The sequence below is a fragment of the Acartia tonsa genome, chromosome 11 (assembly GCF_053477335.1).
Source record: "Acartia tonsa isolate MP-2025a chromosome 11, ASM5347733v1, whole genome shotgun sequence".
Classification (NCBI taxonomy): Eukaryota; Metazoa; Arthropoda; class Copepoda; order Calanoida; family Acartiidae; genus Acartia; species Acartia tonsa.
In genome coordinates this window covers 28646486-28660241 of record NC_137270.1, presented here as the reverse complement: position 1 = coordinate 28660241, position 13756 = coordinate 28646486, and the positions used below count along the sequence as shown (strand labels likewise).

Here is a 13756-nt window from a genome sequence, read left to right as displayed (position 1 = left end):
AAAAACTTATACGCCAACTTTACCCCAACAAAATTTTAAATTTTGCGATAATTTTAATTATATGTTTATATGAAGAAAAAAATTAAGTACACTTCTTTTTGTCACAAGAAGAAAAACTTAATACAGTCCCCTAAAGTCTATTTTAATATTCCATTCTCTTAGCTTAAGCTTTACTTCAAGCGTTTTTCTTTCTTGTACGAACTTCTAGATTGTAGAGTAGCTTTGCTTTAAACGATAATGTATTTCAGGTGATAGATATCTGTGCTGAAATGAAAAGAATGGGCCACGCCACTAGTCTTAATTTAGAGCTCATTTCTGCCGATCATTTAAGGTAATATTCTATACATCTTTACATATTATTTATTTTCGAATCTGCAGGGAGGAGGGGACATTGGGCGGTGTACTACAATAGTCCACAAAGATTTATAATAACGCTTTCCTAATGTTAGGCTAAACAACTATAGGGACTATTTTGAATTTTGTTTGAATTAAGTTAAGTGTGCAAACTTTTCAACCACTGATTGTAATCTACAGAAGGGGAAATTTAGTGTATCATAATTGGTGTCGTACATCAATTTTTCAGCTATTGTCTTATCTCTTTAGATCCCTGATAAATATTTTAAATTTGAAATCTAAATTTAAATAAGATTAAGCATGGACTTTATAGTTTATAACTATGAAAAGTAGTTAATATACTAATTTGCTGTATTATTTAATACAAACATCCTGTTACTTTAGTATAAGGATATCCGTTTATTTTCAGTATGGAGACCTTGTTGTCCATGACAAGCCAGAGATCTGGAGAATGGTTCAAGGAGGAGCTCAGAGAACTTGGAGGCATCGGCCATCTGGCCAGAACTGTCAGGTAGAACTTTTTACAAGGACGTACAAGCTTTTTTTTTAAGTTGGTGGTGTACAAAGTCTTAAAGGGAAATAGTTCAAGTATGAAGGGGGAAGGGTTAATACCAACCCACCGTGTTCCTTAGTTTTACAAATTAACCATTTCTACATAGCTCCGACCGTTAATGGTAATGTTGAAATCGTCCTATCGATCACAAACAATGTAAAAAGATTCCCGTAACAGAAGCATAGAAAACATTTTTTAATAATATACTTAATAATTAAAAGTTTATTAGAAGTCATTTTCATCAAGATAAAGATTAATTTATAGATAATATCTTTTATAGTGATTGTATCAATTACCTGACCATCAAGCCAATAGATTCCTGGACTGAGATGCTTAAGGATAAATTGAAAAAGGCTACCAGGTGAGATTTTATCTGTTACAAAAATATATATTTTGTTTCACCTCTCAGCTGCTATACAACCAGACCAAGATAGCGCGCGTATTGATCATGCGCACTTACTTTTTCTGTAATATATCGCGAGGTGAAAAGAATGTAGATTATTTGCCGTTGTCTTCTCCTGTAGGAATGGTCTGTTGGTTATAGTAGTGGTAACAATGAATACAAATAAGCTGAGCCAATTTAGAGTTAATTTAACACATATTTAGTAAAATCTTCAAATTACAAACAACTTTTTCATTTAAATTGAAAAATCTAAAAAAACCTATCTTTTATCTGCATTATTCTGCTTGGTTGTTATCTTGACATTTCTATCTTATTAGGTTTTTTAGGTATAGGTTAAATATTACTTATAATTCTTACTTTAAAAATAATTGAAATAATAGCAGTAAAAACCAAAGGAATTATAATTTTGATATTTTTAACTACAAAATTTTGAAAATTGGAACAAAAACACCAAATAAGGTGAGAAATGTGAAAATAGCTAAAAAACCTGTTAAATAGCAGTCCGACCGCCATGCATGTTTCATATTTTATTATGCTCAATTATAATGGGAAACTCGTCAAAAAGTTTCAGCCTTCTGTCTTTTATAGGAGCCGAGAAAATCACGTGTCTAACGGACAGATGGACATTTGTAATCATAGAGTAGCTTCACTACTAAAAAATACAATTAAGTTCTGAAGAGCAGCACTAAACTATTTATGGTTCCTACAAATGTTGAATTCGATAGTATAACAGTAAAGTTACTTAGTCTTAGGTAGATTTTTAATGTTCTGTAAAAAAAATTTTCTTAGAACTTCTTATATAAGAATTTTGGACAGCTCAAACATTTGGAAAAAATGGTTTTCGTGAATTGCAGATTTTCTGTTTTAAAAGTTTTCACTAAAGAAGTTTTCCCCTTCCTGCAATATATTTGTATGTGTGTGAGTCTGTGTGTGTTTAGGGATTAAAGATGGTAGATTTGTTTAAAATACTTTTTTCATTTTATTACTTTTTGCAGAAGATGATTAAAATGCTCATTTTTTAAAAAAAATATTGAACACTTTGATAATGTTAAAAACACACAAATTAAAATATCTTAGGGTAAGGGGGGGGAAATTTTTTTTTTTTTTGGTTTTTTTGAAAAAAAATGGGGTAAATATTAATATTTTCAAATGAAACCAAGACCAGTAGAAAGCTTACGGAAAGGACTATCAGGTCCTAAAAGGACATTATCCTAGGACTTTTAGAAGTTGGCCGAAATTGACCGCAAAAAAGTTACCGATATTTCCCCATCACCGGGGGAAATATCGGTAATTTTTTTCAACCTAAAAAAAATCGATGAAAAACGACCAAACGGCCAGTCGAACATAAATAATCATAATTAGTATAGGTTATAGGGATTATCCTCAAAAAGTTTCATAATGATCGGACTATTCCTTCTATGTTAAAAATGAATTTTTTTGAAAGACGCGAATTTTCGATTTTTTTTTTCGAAAATTTTTTTTAAAAAAACTTAAAATTAATATAAGAAAAAAACGTATTTTATTACTTTTTAGGCCTGATCCTAAAAAAGCTCACATTGAACTATAGATTTAGCCCAAAAAACATGAAAATTGATTAAAAATTGACCTCAAAAATTGAATTTGAAGCAAAAGTGTCATCTTTGCAAAAAATCTTGACTACATTTTAACCTTAAAAAAATCGATGAAAAAAGGCCAAACGACCAAACAAGCGTAATAAATCATAATTAGTATAGGTGATTGGGATTAACCACAAAAAATTCATAAAGATCGGACTATTCCTCTTATGTCAAAAATATTTTTTTTTCAAAGGACCAGAAATTTTGATTTTTTCCTCGCAAAATTTTGATTCAAAAAATAAAATTAATTTTTTTTTTGTTTTTTATCTGTTCTATTCATTTTTAGGCCTAATTCTTAAAAAGTCCATATGGAATAATAGATTTGACAAAAGAAAACATGAAAACATGACCTTAAAAGTTGAATTTTAATTTCTTTTGAAATTACTGATTTTTCCCCCAGCGCCAACTTTGGTCATTTTTGAAAAAAATATTAACCCGATTTTAAAGCTCTCAACGGATTTGGAAAAAGCGGGCAATTTCTAGTTCAAAACGTTTTTCAGATCAGCTCTAGGTCTTATCAATTTTTGTGTAGGTCGATCTTTACACACCTACACAAAAAATTTTTGGAAAAAAAAAATTTTCGTCCGACTTTGAGACCCAATAAGTACCCTTAATATTCATCTCACAAAAAATTCATTTTATACTTTTTTGTAGGCAATTTAATAAGGAACAAATTTGCTTTTATGTTTTTTCTGTCATTTGAAAGGAACATGGAGAAAAAGGTCATTTAATGAAGGTAGGTCGAAATTACCGAGAATAGCCCCTTACCGAAACTTCCCCCCCCTTACCCTAATATTAAGTTGTTATAATATTAAAAAATATTTTCTTATCCTTAGACACAAAATTTGATTTGTCAAATGATTAGTAACAAATTTGCAATGATATGTCATTGGCAGAATCAAAGAAATGTTTTTATTTCCATGCTTGTTCCAATTAAACTGGCTTAAAATTCACAGATTAACTATATTCATCCAACCTAATGAATGAAACCTATTTAAAAAGATAATTACAATCATTATATTTGTAGTTAAGCTGTGGGTAGACTCTAAACATTAACTCAAAAATTATTATAAAAATGTTGTAATAATGGTCCCTACTCCGTGTCTTTGCATTTTAGCTGCAAGATAAATGAGAGCCTTTACTTGTATAAAAAGTTTTTTATTGCTCCACACTGTTAAGAATAGGGTGGGGAGACAAACTACCTACAAAGATGGAGAGCGAAAGGGCTACTTCTTAAAAACAAACCCAAAATGCAAAGGATTAGAAAGAGTTACTGCGCTTGAACTTTAATATGGCCCATGTTGCCTACTCAAGCTCAAATGAGGATGTACACAAGAATGGTTTTTATTATTTTTAATAGTAACTTTGGCCCTACAGAAGCTTAAATCTGAAATTAGCTCACTCTAGCTTTAAGGGTTCTCGAGTAAACCACCCTCCCCAAACCATGCTAGTGCACATCCTTCTTTACAGACTAAAAAAATATTTTAATTTAATTCTTTTCAAACACTATAGATCCTATGTATCAACACCAAGAAAAGTATGTAGAAGATATTTATCATTGTTCAATTTATACACAGTTTTATAGTTGTTAACCAAAACTTGGAAATTTTCAAGGTTCATTCCAAAGGACACTACAGAATTGTAACTAATAGTTCGCACTTCCTGGATGTATTAATTTATTTTAATTTTGTATGACGTCATGCAATATAAGTATGATAGGATAGTTTGGGGTATTCTTGCCTTATTATGATATTTACCAAAAGTGTGAACAATTTGCTTAACTTGCTTGCGCAAGTACCTTAGTTCAAAATAGTTGTAAACCTTCGCTGGACCTATAAGAAGCTTCATGTTAAAGAAAAACCATATCGGTGCAGTGGTTAGCGAAATCTTCTGTATACAAAGATATCCTGTTGTTTTTATGTAAGGATAATCTCAATGAAGCATAACAGCTAGGGCGGGTCGATTAAAAATCATGTGCAAGTTCCCGTTTTGGTCTCAGATAAAAATGTCTGGCGTCACTTTATTGTCAATGAGAATTTTAGTTAAATCCCCAATATTACTATGACTTTGTTGTTGTTCAACTTGATTTGTAGCCATTGTTAAAATAGAAAATTGTTGGACACCCTGTCACCAATAATTTCTATTAATAGGTCATACGGGATATGTTTATTACACGTCCGTTCAGTCTAGCGGTCAACTACCGACCCACCCAAACAACAACTATCATATATTCTTGGTCGTTTCTGCAAATTGATTATTGAAAATTGCCTCAAAATCGAACTTTCAAGTCGAATAATTACGTTTTACCCCAATCTAATATTTTCTATGATGCAAGGATTTTTTAAGATGTTATTCATTTAGAATTGATGTTTTGGATATCTTTATACCATTTTTATTTATTAATATTAAATATATTTTAACAAATTAAGGATTTAAGGGAAATCCTAATTTTGCTCCATTATTATATCCTGCAAACCTGACTTCTTTTTTATTTAGGATTTTGCGTGTTCTTGAGAATGTGAGCCACGAAAACGAAGAGAACTGTAATTATTTACTGGAATACAAGATAGATAATCAGGGATGACACACACATACAATTATAGACATTTATGTCATGGAGAAAGGGGACATTGGGCTGTTTAATACGCTAGTACCCATAGTTTTATGATAACGTTCGTATTCATTGGCTTTTCAACTTTGGGGACCCTATTCAATATTGATTAGTCGGTTCATTATTTTAAGTGTTCAAACTGTTCAACCACTAATCGTAATCTAAAAAAGGGATAATTTTGTGTATCATCATTTTATCGGCAATTGTCTTATCCCTTTAGATCCCTGCTTATATAAAATAATTGGACGCATAGAAACTAATAAAACAAATATATAAATCCAGGACAATTATCTAGAATTATTCATTCATTGTCACAAGAAAAATAAATATGTAGCTTTGGTAATCTCATTAACATTTGATTATCGGTAAAAAAAATCATGTTTTTCCTTGTTATTTTACCTCATCTTTTATCTATTATATATAGTAGTAAGCTTTTTTTGTCTGTGGCAAAGGATCTCACTAACCGGTGAACCAATATGGTTCTCCTATACAGTGAAGCTTCTTAAAGGTCCAGGGAAGGTTTTTAACTATTTCGGGAGAAGTGTTAACCCACCACCCCCTGAACATAAAATGACCACCCCCTTTACTTTTCTTTAAAAAAAATGAAATGGGGAGCGGTGGACTTCCCCCTTCCCCCATCTTTATTCCCCCTAGAGGCTTCTAGAGGCCGTAGCCGCTAGTATTGGAAAAGATTAATTCAATTGGATCATTAGGTATAATTTTGAGGGAATTAAAGGAATGCAGATTATTTTATGAATTATTGTTAATTTCCTTCCTACAAAAATTCATAAAATAAGTACCTAGGTAATTCAAAGATAGATCAATCTTCTATATACCTACCAATAAAGTTTATTTCCTCATTATATGAATAAATAACCAGAAAAAATCAACAATACCCAAATAAAAAAACTATCTATTCTTTACAATAAAAAATTTTTCATAAAATTAAAATTATTTTATTAGCATAATTGGTTCAACTGGAGAATATTGTCAAATCAAGCAAGTGCAAAAAGAAAGAATTAATTATTTCATAAGAAAAACGTCCTATTGAAAAACATAAATAAATTTCAGTTATAAAAGATTATCTCTAAATAAAACTTTATTTAAATTATTTTCTTTCCAGTTCTATTCAACAGAATTATACTGGAAGAAAAAATAACACACCTGATTAATAACAGAAATACAATAAATGTAAAAATATTTATTTTTACATTTCCTAGCTATTGATATCTTCACCCACTGATTGTTGAAACCAGAATAACTGTACTACATACAACTGTTCAGAAATTTCTATTTCAACCTTAACCCTTTATTACCTAAGCGATTATTTTTAATTTTAATTTTTTCTCATTAAACCAAGTATTTGTCTAATTATAAATTTATCTGATAATTTCCTCTGTTCAACAGACAGACCTATATTGCAGGATATGTATGCAAAATCAGGGATCTAAAGGGATAAGACAATGGATAATAATTTGATGTACATCCCCTACAAAATTATCCCATCTGTAGATTAAAATCATTGGTTGAAACGTTTGAATGCTCAATATAATAATTTAACCAATCAAAATTCTGTGAAGTCCACAAAGTTGTAAAGCCAACGAATAAGAAAATGTTATGATAAAACTTTGGGGACTTGTGTAATAAACATCCCATTGTCCTCTCTCTCTCTCTCTGATGCAAAATTATTTATGTGTATGTTAACTATTAGGAGTTTATATCAAATCTACAAAAGTTGTTTTCCCTGCTTGATAGCGAAGTTCAACTCAATCCTTCCACTGATTTGTCAGGTAAATATTATTTTATTGTAGGGATATATATGGTTTTCAACTAAGTTTAGCTTCTTTCCCCTCTTTATCTCTTTCCCCAGAGTATATAGTAAAAAGTGATTTTTTATGCCTTTTTTGATCAAAGTACAAGATGCTTAAATTGAAACTTTTAACGAATTTTTTTCGTTTTTAATTTTTCCCTCTGTCTTTTATTTTCATTTTGCGCATTTTAACCAACAAAGGGAGAGGAAGGTTGTGCTAAAAAAGTGTGAGTTTTAAGGCCTAAAAACAGTAGTAGAACGATAATATTCACTAAATATGTGCATTTCTTTTTGAAAAGAACTATTGACAAATGTTTGTTAAAGTTAACATAAATTTTTATCCTTCTACTACCTACTGTTTTTAACTTAAAACTCACAACATTGACGGATTTTTGGCACAACCTACTCCCCTCTTATTGATTTTTAAACACTACTGTAGTTTTGCGTTAGAGTCGTATTATTCCTTTTATTTTCCACAAACATTTTGGTAAAATGAAAAATGAAAGTTTTTAAATCTTTCTATTTCTTTTCCGAGTAAAAGTATATACCTACCTATATATTCTTTCATTGCATTTTCTCAACAAAATTGTAAAAAATAATTTTACAAAATAATAAATCATTTTTGCTTGATGAAAAATTGATTTTTTATAAGGTACGCACTTTTTAATACAAAATAAATAGGGAAATCATCTTCAATGAATATTTTTTTTAAATTACTGAAATATCATTGTTATTTGTAAAAGGAATCTTTACATGTAAGTTTTATTTTCCATGTTTAATAGCAGCTGAGAAAATAACACAGTTAAATGAAGAGCTTTACGGACAAAAGAATTATAAACATCTCTTTTAGTAGCGAAGCTACTTTATAGTTCACTTCAATCAGTCAGTCCTTAACGCAATGGGGCAAATGTGATTTTCTCTGCAACTTTTTAAGATACAGCAGACATTTTCAGTGATGATTCCTATGACCTGTGTACATTTAGTCTATACTGTTTTGTCCGACTGTCTCGTTCTTGTTTCAAAAGACAAAAATATTTATTTTGCTTGTTCTTAATGAAAAATCAAACATTATTTTTAGATAAAGATAGCATAGCTGTGGTAATCAGAGAAGCTTTGTTTTCTCTGATGCGAGTTCATATCAACCTGGCCTATGATTATAACTTCAATGCCCTAGGATCTCTAATTATTGGCAGACAAGAAGGTAGGGTTAACTATATTGTAGAATAGCTACTATTGTATAAATTGATGTTCTTTATTTATAATTTTAGGGGATGAGACAATATGGACGATAAATTATTGACGTCCCCACAATTAATACACAAACAAAATTACTGTCGTTCTGTCGATTAGAGGGGGTCATTTTTTTCGCGTATTTTCCTTAAAGTGGGTTTTAGCTTTTAGCAAAATGTGCTGATTAAGAACAGTTTGACTTAATAAGCGCATTTGACTAAAAGCATTCACACAACTCTACAGAAAATACGCGGAAAATAATGACCCCTTTTTTTGGTTACAAGTTTGGACACTGCTAGATTAACCCAACCTTCAAGATTTATTAGATGTACTCAAAACTTTGAAGCCAGCTAATGAGAAAATGTATTATTAAGACATGTCCCCTCCTTCTGCGATTATAACTAATGCAGCAAAAGGTAGTAATTACTCAACTAAAGATTAGATATTCTTTAATAGACGTATTTTAACATAAGGTTGAGAATAAAGATAAATAGCGTTTTAATTTAAGATTTGTATATTTTTGTGTGTCTCAGGTATGATCCAACGGTCGCTGAGGTGTCTCTTCATCATCCCCTTCTGGTTTGTTCCCCTGAGCAAGAGGTTCGAGTGCCTGATCCTGGCCTTGACTCTGCTGGTTAACCTGGTGGAGACCTGCCTGGAGAACAGGAGCCTGCTCATGGACAGTATGGCCGCTCAAAAAGAACTTGGGCTGTGTGTAAAGGTAAAATATTTTAGTTTTATTTTGTGTATTAGTATTCAGGGATCTAAGGCCGATGAATTGAAACATTCCCAAATGATGATTCACTAAATTACCCTTTAGTGGATTAAACGTTTAAACACCCAACTTATGAAACAACTCGCTAAAGTCTCCAAAATTGTTAAGTCAACGAATAAGAAAACGTTGTGGACTAGTGCAATACACAGCCCATTGTCCCATCTCTCTGATTAGTATTAGCTATCATAGGATAGATAGGGGCGTCGTAGCTAGGTGGTAACGCACTGAGTTACGGTGATGAGAGTTCGAGTTCAAGTCCCCATGTGGCAACTCGAATTCTCAGTTGAACATATTCACACAACTTCCCCTGGTTGTGTAAGAGGGGTGATTATTAAGTGGTTTGGATACTTAATAGTCACGTACATAATATCTGTACAACCCTTATCCCAAGCTCCTCTGCGGAGAGCGTCATTCATTACGGTGACTTAATTTGGGACACCTGCCATACTCGGCGAGGGTGAGGTAATAAAGAGTAGCTCCCTTGAGACAGCGGGTCAAGGCATAATGTACTTGGGCGTGGAGCTTGATAGCCCCAGTGGCTATACAAAAGTGTCTCGTCCTCCTCCATGACTACTTAGGTCCAAACACTAAGAAACTATGGCTACACACACACACACAGCTATCATAGATATCATTTTTCACATGATAAAGAACAATTCAGTATCCTTTTTTAATCCATTTATACCTGAAGATTTTTTAAGAATATTACATTTCTATTTCTGTCATTGTTTATATAATATCAGCATCTCTAAAATAAAAATAAATGCTGCTACTTGAAACACTTGAAATGTGATTTCAATATTTATGCTGAATCTTAAAATTTGGGGTTGTCATGTGGTTTACTTATGCCAGCATATTCAAAAATATGTTAAAAAACTGCTCTGCTACGTTTTCTTGAATTAATGTATGAAGTTGAGTTGTTCCAATTGCGACTGCGCACAGCTAGGAAACAGAGAAGAACAGACAAATCTCTGTAACACTTTTGGCCGATTTTTATCTATGCGCTTTTTTACTGGTTAAGATTTTCAAATAAGATGGGACTATGCACGAAAGAGTTAAAGTTTTAACATTTTTATCACAAGAATAGGTAGGTATAAGATTTATAATCAATGATTTTCTTTTTAAAAATTTTTTTGAATTAGTGCAAAAATGGCTACTGCTTGAAATGAATATCAAAAAAGGTTTAGATTAACGACTGCAACTACTGGAAGGTGATAAACATCACTTGCTCTTGTTTATGCATAGTCCCCTTATACTATAAAAGTTTGTCTGTAAAAACCGACAATAATAAACAAGCTACATTGCCCTTAATTAAATTCTAAGTAACTGTAAGTCAACATTACAACTTATTTTAACTTCCCCTAAAACTTAGAAATTCCGCTTCAACCCAAATCATCTATAAAATGCAAATGCATGAAATGGAGCTCCCAATATCTGTTGAAATATCTCACAACCATAGATGAACTAATATGTGGCTCCAAAACAACAAGATATAATTCATCTATTTTATGTAAATAGTGTTGCTTCAACAAAGTCAAATTTTTAAACAATCATAACATTGACTCGGTGCCCTAAATGAAAAAAAAATATGTAAATACTTAAAAATCTCGTAATAAATGGCGTATTGATTAAAATATTTTTAAACTGTATTAGTAAGTTACTCATAAAGATTAAATTATGACAATTTACATTAAATTATCCTATTAATGTATATGGAGGATAAAAGTAGTTGTCGGAACTTAGCATAAAAAATATTCACTAAGATTTTAAATGTTTATTATTTTTGAACTCTTTAGCAGGATAATTTGATAATTCTTATTTTCATACTTTTTTAATAAAGATAAATGAAATATCTATCTTTCTATCTGCCTAAAGCCATGAATTAACTCTATCTGTAATAAACAGTCTTTTAATTTAACCTTTTAGTTGCAAACATATCTCATTTGATTATAAGTAACTACCCAAATAATCATTTGTTTACAATGCTTCAGCCTAACTGCAAATAAACTGCATAATGTTTGGTTAGCAAAGCATAAGTGAAACCAATATGAAATCTGAGCTGCAAATATAACCCTGTAAGTTGCAGAGTCTCCCTGTGTAGTATCTCTCTCCTAATCTAGTCTGCCCTTCCTATGTCTATCCCTCACTTTACAAACTTGTGTGAATACAAAAATGCTATTCCTTGTATTTTAATTTTCTGTTATTTCAAGATTTTTTAATTGAATATAAAGTTTTTTTATTAACAATCCCCAGAGGTATTTATCAGAGCTGTAGGGCTCTCAGATGTAAATTTTACTTACTGCTAATGTCAGACGTGTGATTTTCTACTGTGCACATGGTTAAATTGTTTAGCTCATAAAATTGTGCATTTTATTTTCATTTAATTCATTAAGGCTTTAAAAGGAAAGTGTTGGTTGTCTGCAATAGTTGAGATGAGTAGAAAAATTGACTACAAGTTAATGATAAGTGTAGACAAAGAATGGTAGTTGGATATTAATAAAATGTTAAATAGCATTTTCTTTTTATTGCTTACATTGTATGAAGACTAGGGCATAAGGTAGAGAGAACTGTAATAGTGAGTGAGTAATGTCTCAAGTTTGATTTAATAAATCCTATTCATATTGCAGCCTGCTCGGCTGATCTGCCCTACTTTAGCAAAATTTATGGAAATGGAGATCCTTTATTTCAAATTGAATAATTGAGATAATATAATATAATGTATATCTAATTTACATCAATTGAAATATATTTAGCAACACATAAAGCTGCATTTTCCTCTAATGGAAAAATTAACAGCATACTAGTTTTCAGAAGACTATCACAATAAACCAATGCACACAAAGTTCTAAATTATTGGTGAAAAAACTTTGTATCATGGAAAGAAAACGAAGTAGCGGGGTTCGTCGTATTTTCACTGTAGTTTTAATAGGTTATTTTATGTTAGGTAAATTTTAATAGGTTATTTTAGGTTAGGTAAATGATAATGATTGCCCTGAAATTTAAGGATATTAACCATGCAGGGTTAGAGCCCCCCCTCCCGAAGTGGCTAGAAATAGGAGAAAAGCTACTGTGAAAATACGACGATACCCGCAACTTCGTTTTCTTTCTTGATCCAAACTTTTTAAGCAATAGTCAATCCACGGCATTGGTTTAATTTTGTTGATCAACCTTGAAGAGGATGGTGGAAATTCATCATCAACTCGAGAAAATAAAACTTTAAATCTTAAAAATATAATTTTTACTCTGAGTTCATATGTCAAACCAAACTAAACAGAAGAACCTTCACATACCACTAAAGATAAAGTGCAAAAAAGGCATTATCATTTCAAGGTCATGCATTTTAAAGTTGCTATAATACAAATAGACAAATTAAAAACTTTTTTTTCACTTACCTAAAAGAATTTGTTTGTTAGATACGGGTTCAGCTTTTCAAATTCAAAAAAAATTTGAATAGAATAATAGCAGTTACCTGATCAGTTTAATAAGTAAGAGTTGTTGTTTTTAGAGCATTAAGTCAATGATATGTTCCATGTATTTTTATAAACTAAAATTCAAAAGTAGTTCCAAAGGATAAAGTAGACTAAAATTAAATTGTCTTCTCATGTTATCAAAAGTGTTTAATAATTTATCTTTAAAAGAAGTCTGACCTAAGTTAACTCTTGTATATGTAGAATGTCAATATGAGTTTAAGTTGTTGTGTAATATACAATATACAGATATTTGCAAGAAGCATATCTGCCAATGCATCAAGTAGGCAACATTTATACAATATGCTTTGTGATAATAGAGTATTTGTAGAATTTCAACTTTTTCTAAAGTAACTGTTTTCATCAATAATTAAGGGGGGGGGGGGGGAGGACTACAAAAATTATTTCTATTTTACACATGTTATAAAATTACACTTATAATCTAAACTAAGATAATAACTCATAAACCTTGAGTTAGGATGGGTTTAGGCTATTTTCTACTTTCTCCACTCCCTCGAATACAGCTCCTCCTGATAGTAGAGGAGCAGCCGCTAGTATCTTGTAGTATTATCATTAAAGTTGTTACATTAAAAAATATGTAACAGTAAATAAACATTAATTTCTTATCTATTTTTGATAATTTTAGGAAGAGCCACGTCTGGCTATCGAGGATCTGGTCCAAATGTACCTGGATAGAGAGGAGCTGGCCAGGATATCTGAACAGAAGACAGATAATATTCTTGATGACGTGGAAGAAGAAGTCCAAGAAATTGATCCCACGGTAAGTTCATTATTTAAATGTAAAGGGTAGTTAGTGCTTTCACTCAAATTTTTTATGGACCACCGAAGCCCCCCCCCCCCTCGCCGTCCTTAACCTAAAAAGTTTCAGTGTTGTCGTGATTCAATATGAGGGAAACCGATGGGTATTTCCTCCACG

General features: G+C 31.3%; 1 protein-coding gene across 1 annotated transcript in view; it reads left to right on the top strand.

Annotated features, from left to right (window-relative positions):
* Positions 1-13756, top strand: part of wapl (cohesin release factor wings apart-like) — a 33594-nt gene that overhangs the window by 7597 nt on the left and 12241 nt on the right. Inside the window, exons 11-18 of the mRNA XM_080176585.1 lie at positions 249-331; positions 764-865; positions 1188-1268; positions 5423-5505; positions 7250-7327; positions 8426-8548; positions 9111-9298; positions 13466-13600. Of these exons, the coding sequence (XP_080032711.1) occupies positions 249-331; positions 764-865; positions 1188-1268; positions 5423-5505; positions 7250-7327; positions 8426-8548; positions 9111-9298; positions 13466-13600 (873 nt within the window). The remainder of the gene's footprint in view (positions 1-248; positions 332-763; positions 866-1187; positions 1269-5422; positions 5506-7249; positions 7328-8425; positions 8549-9110; positions 9299-13465; positions 13601-13756) is intronic.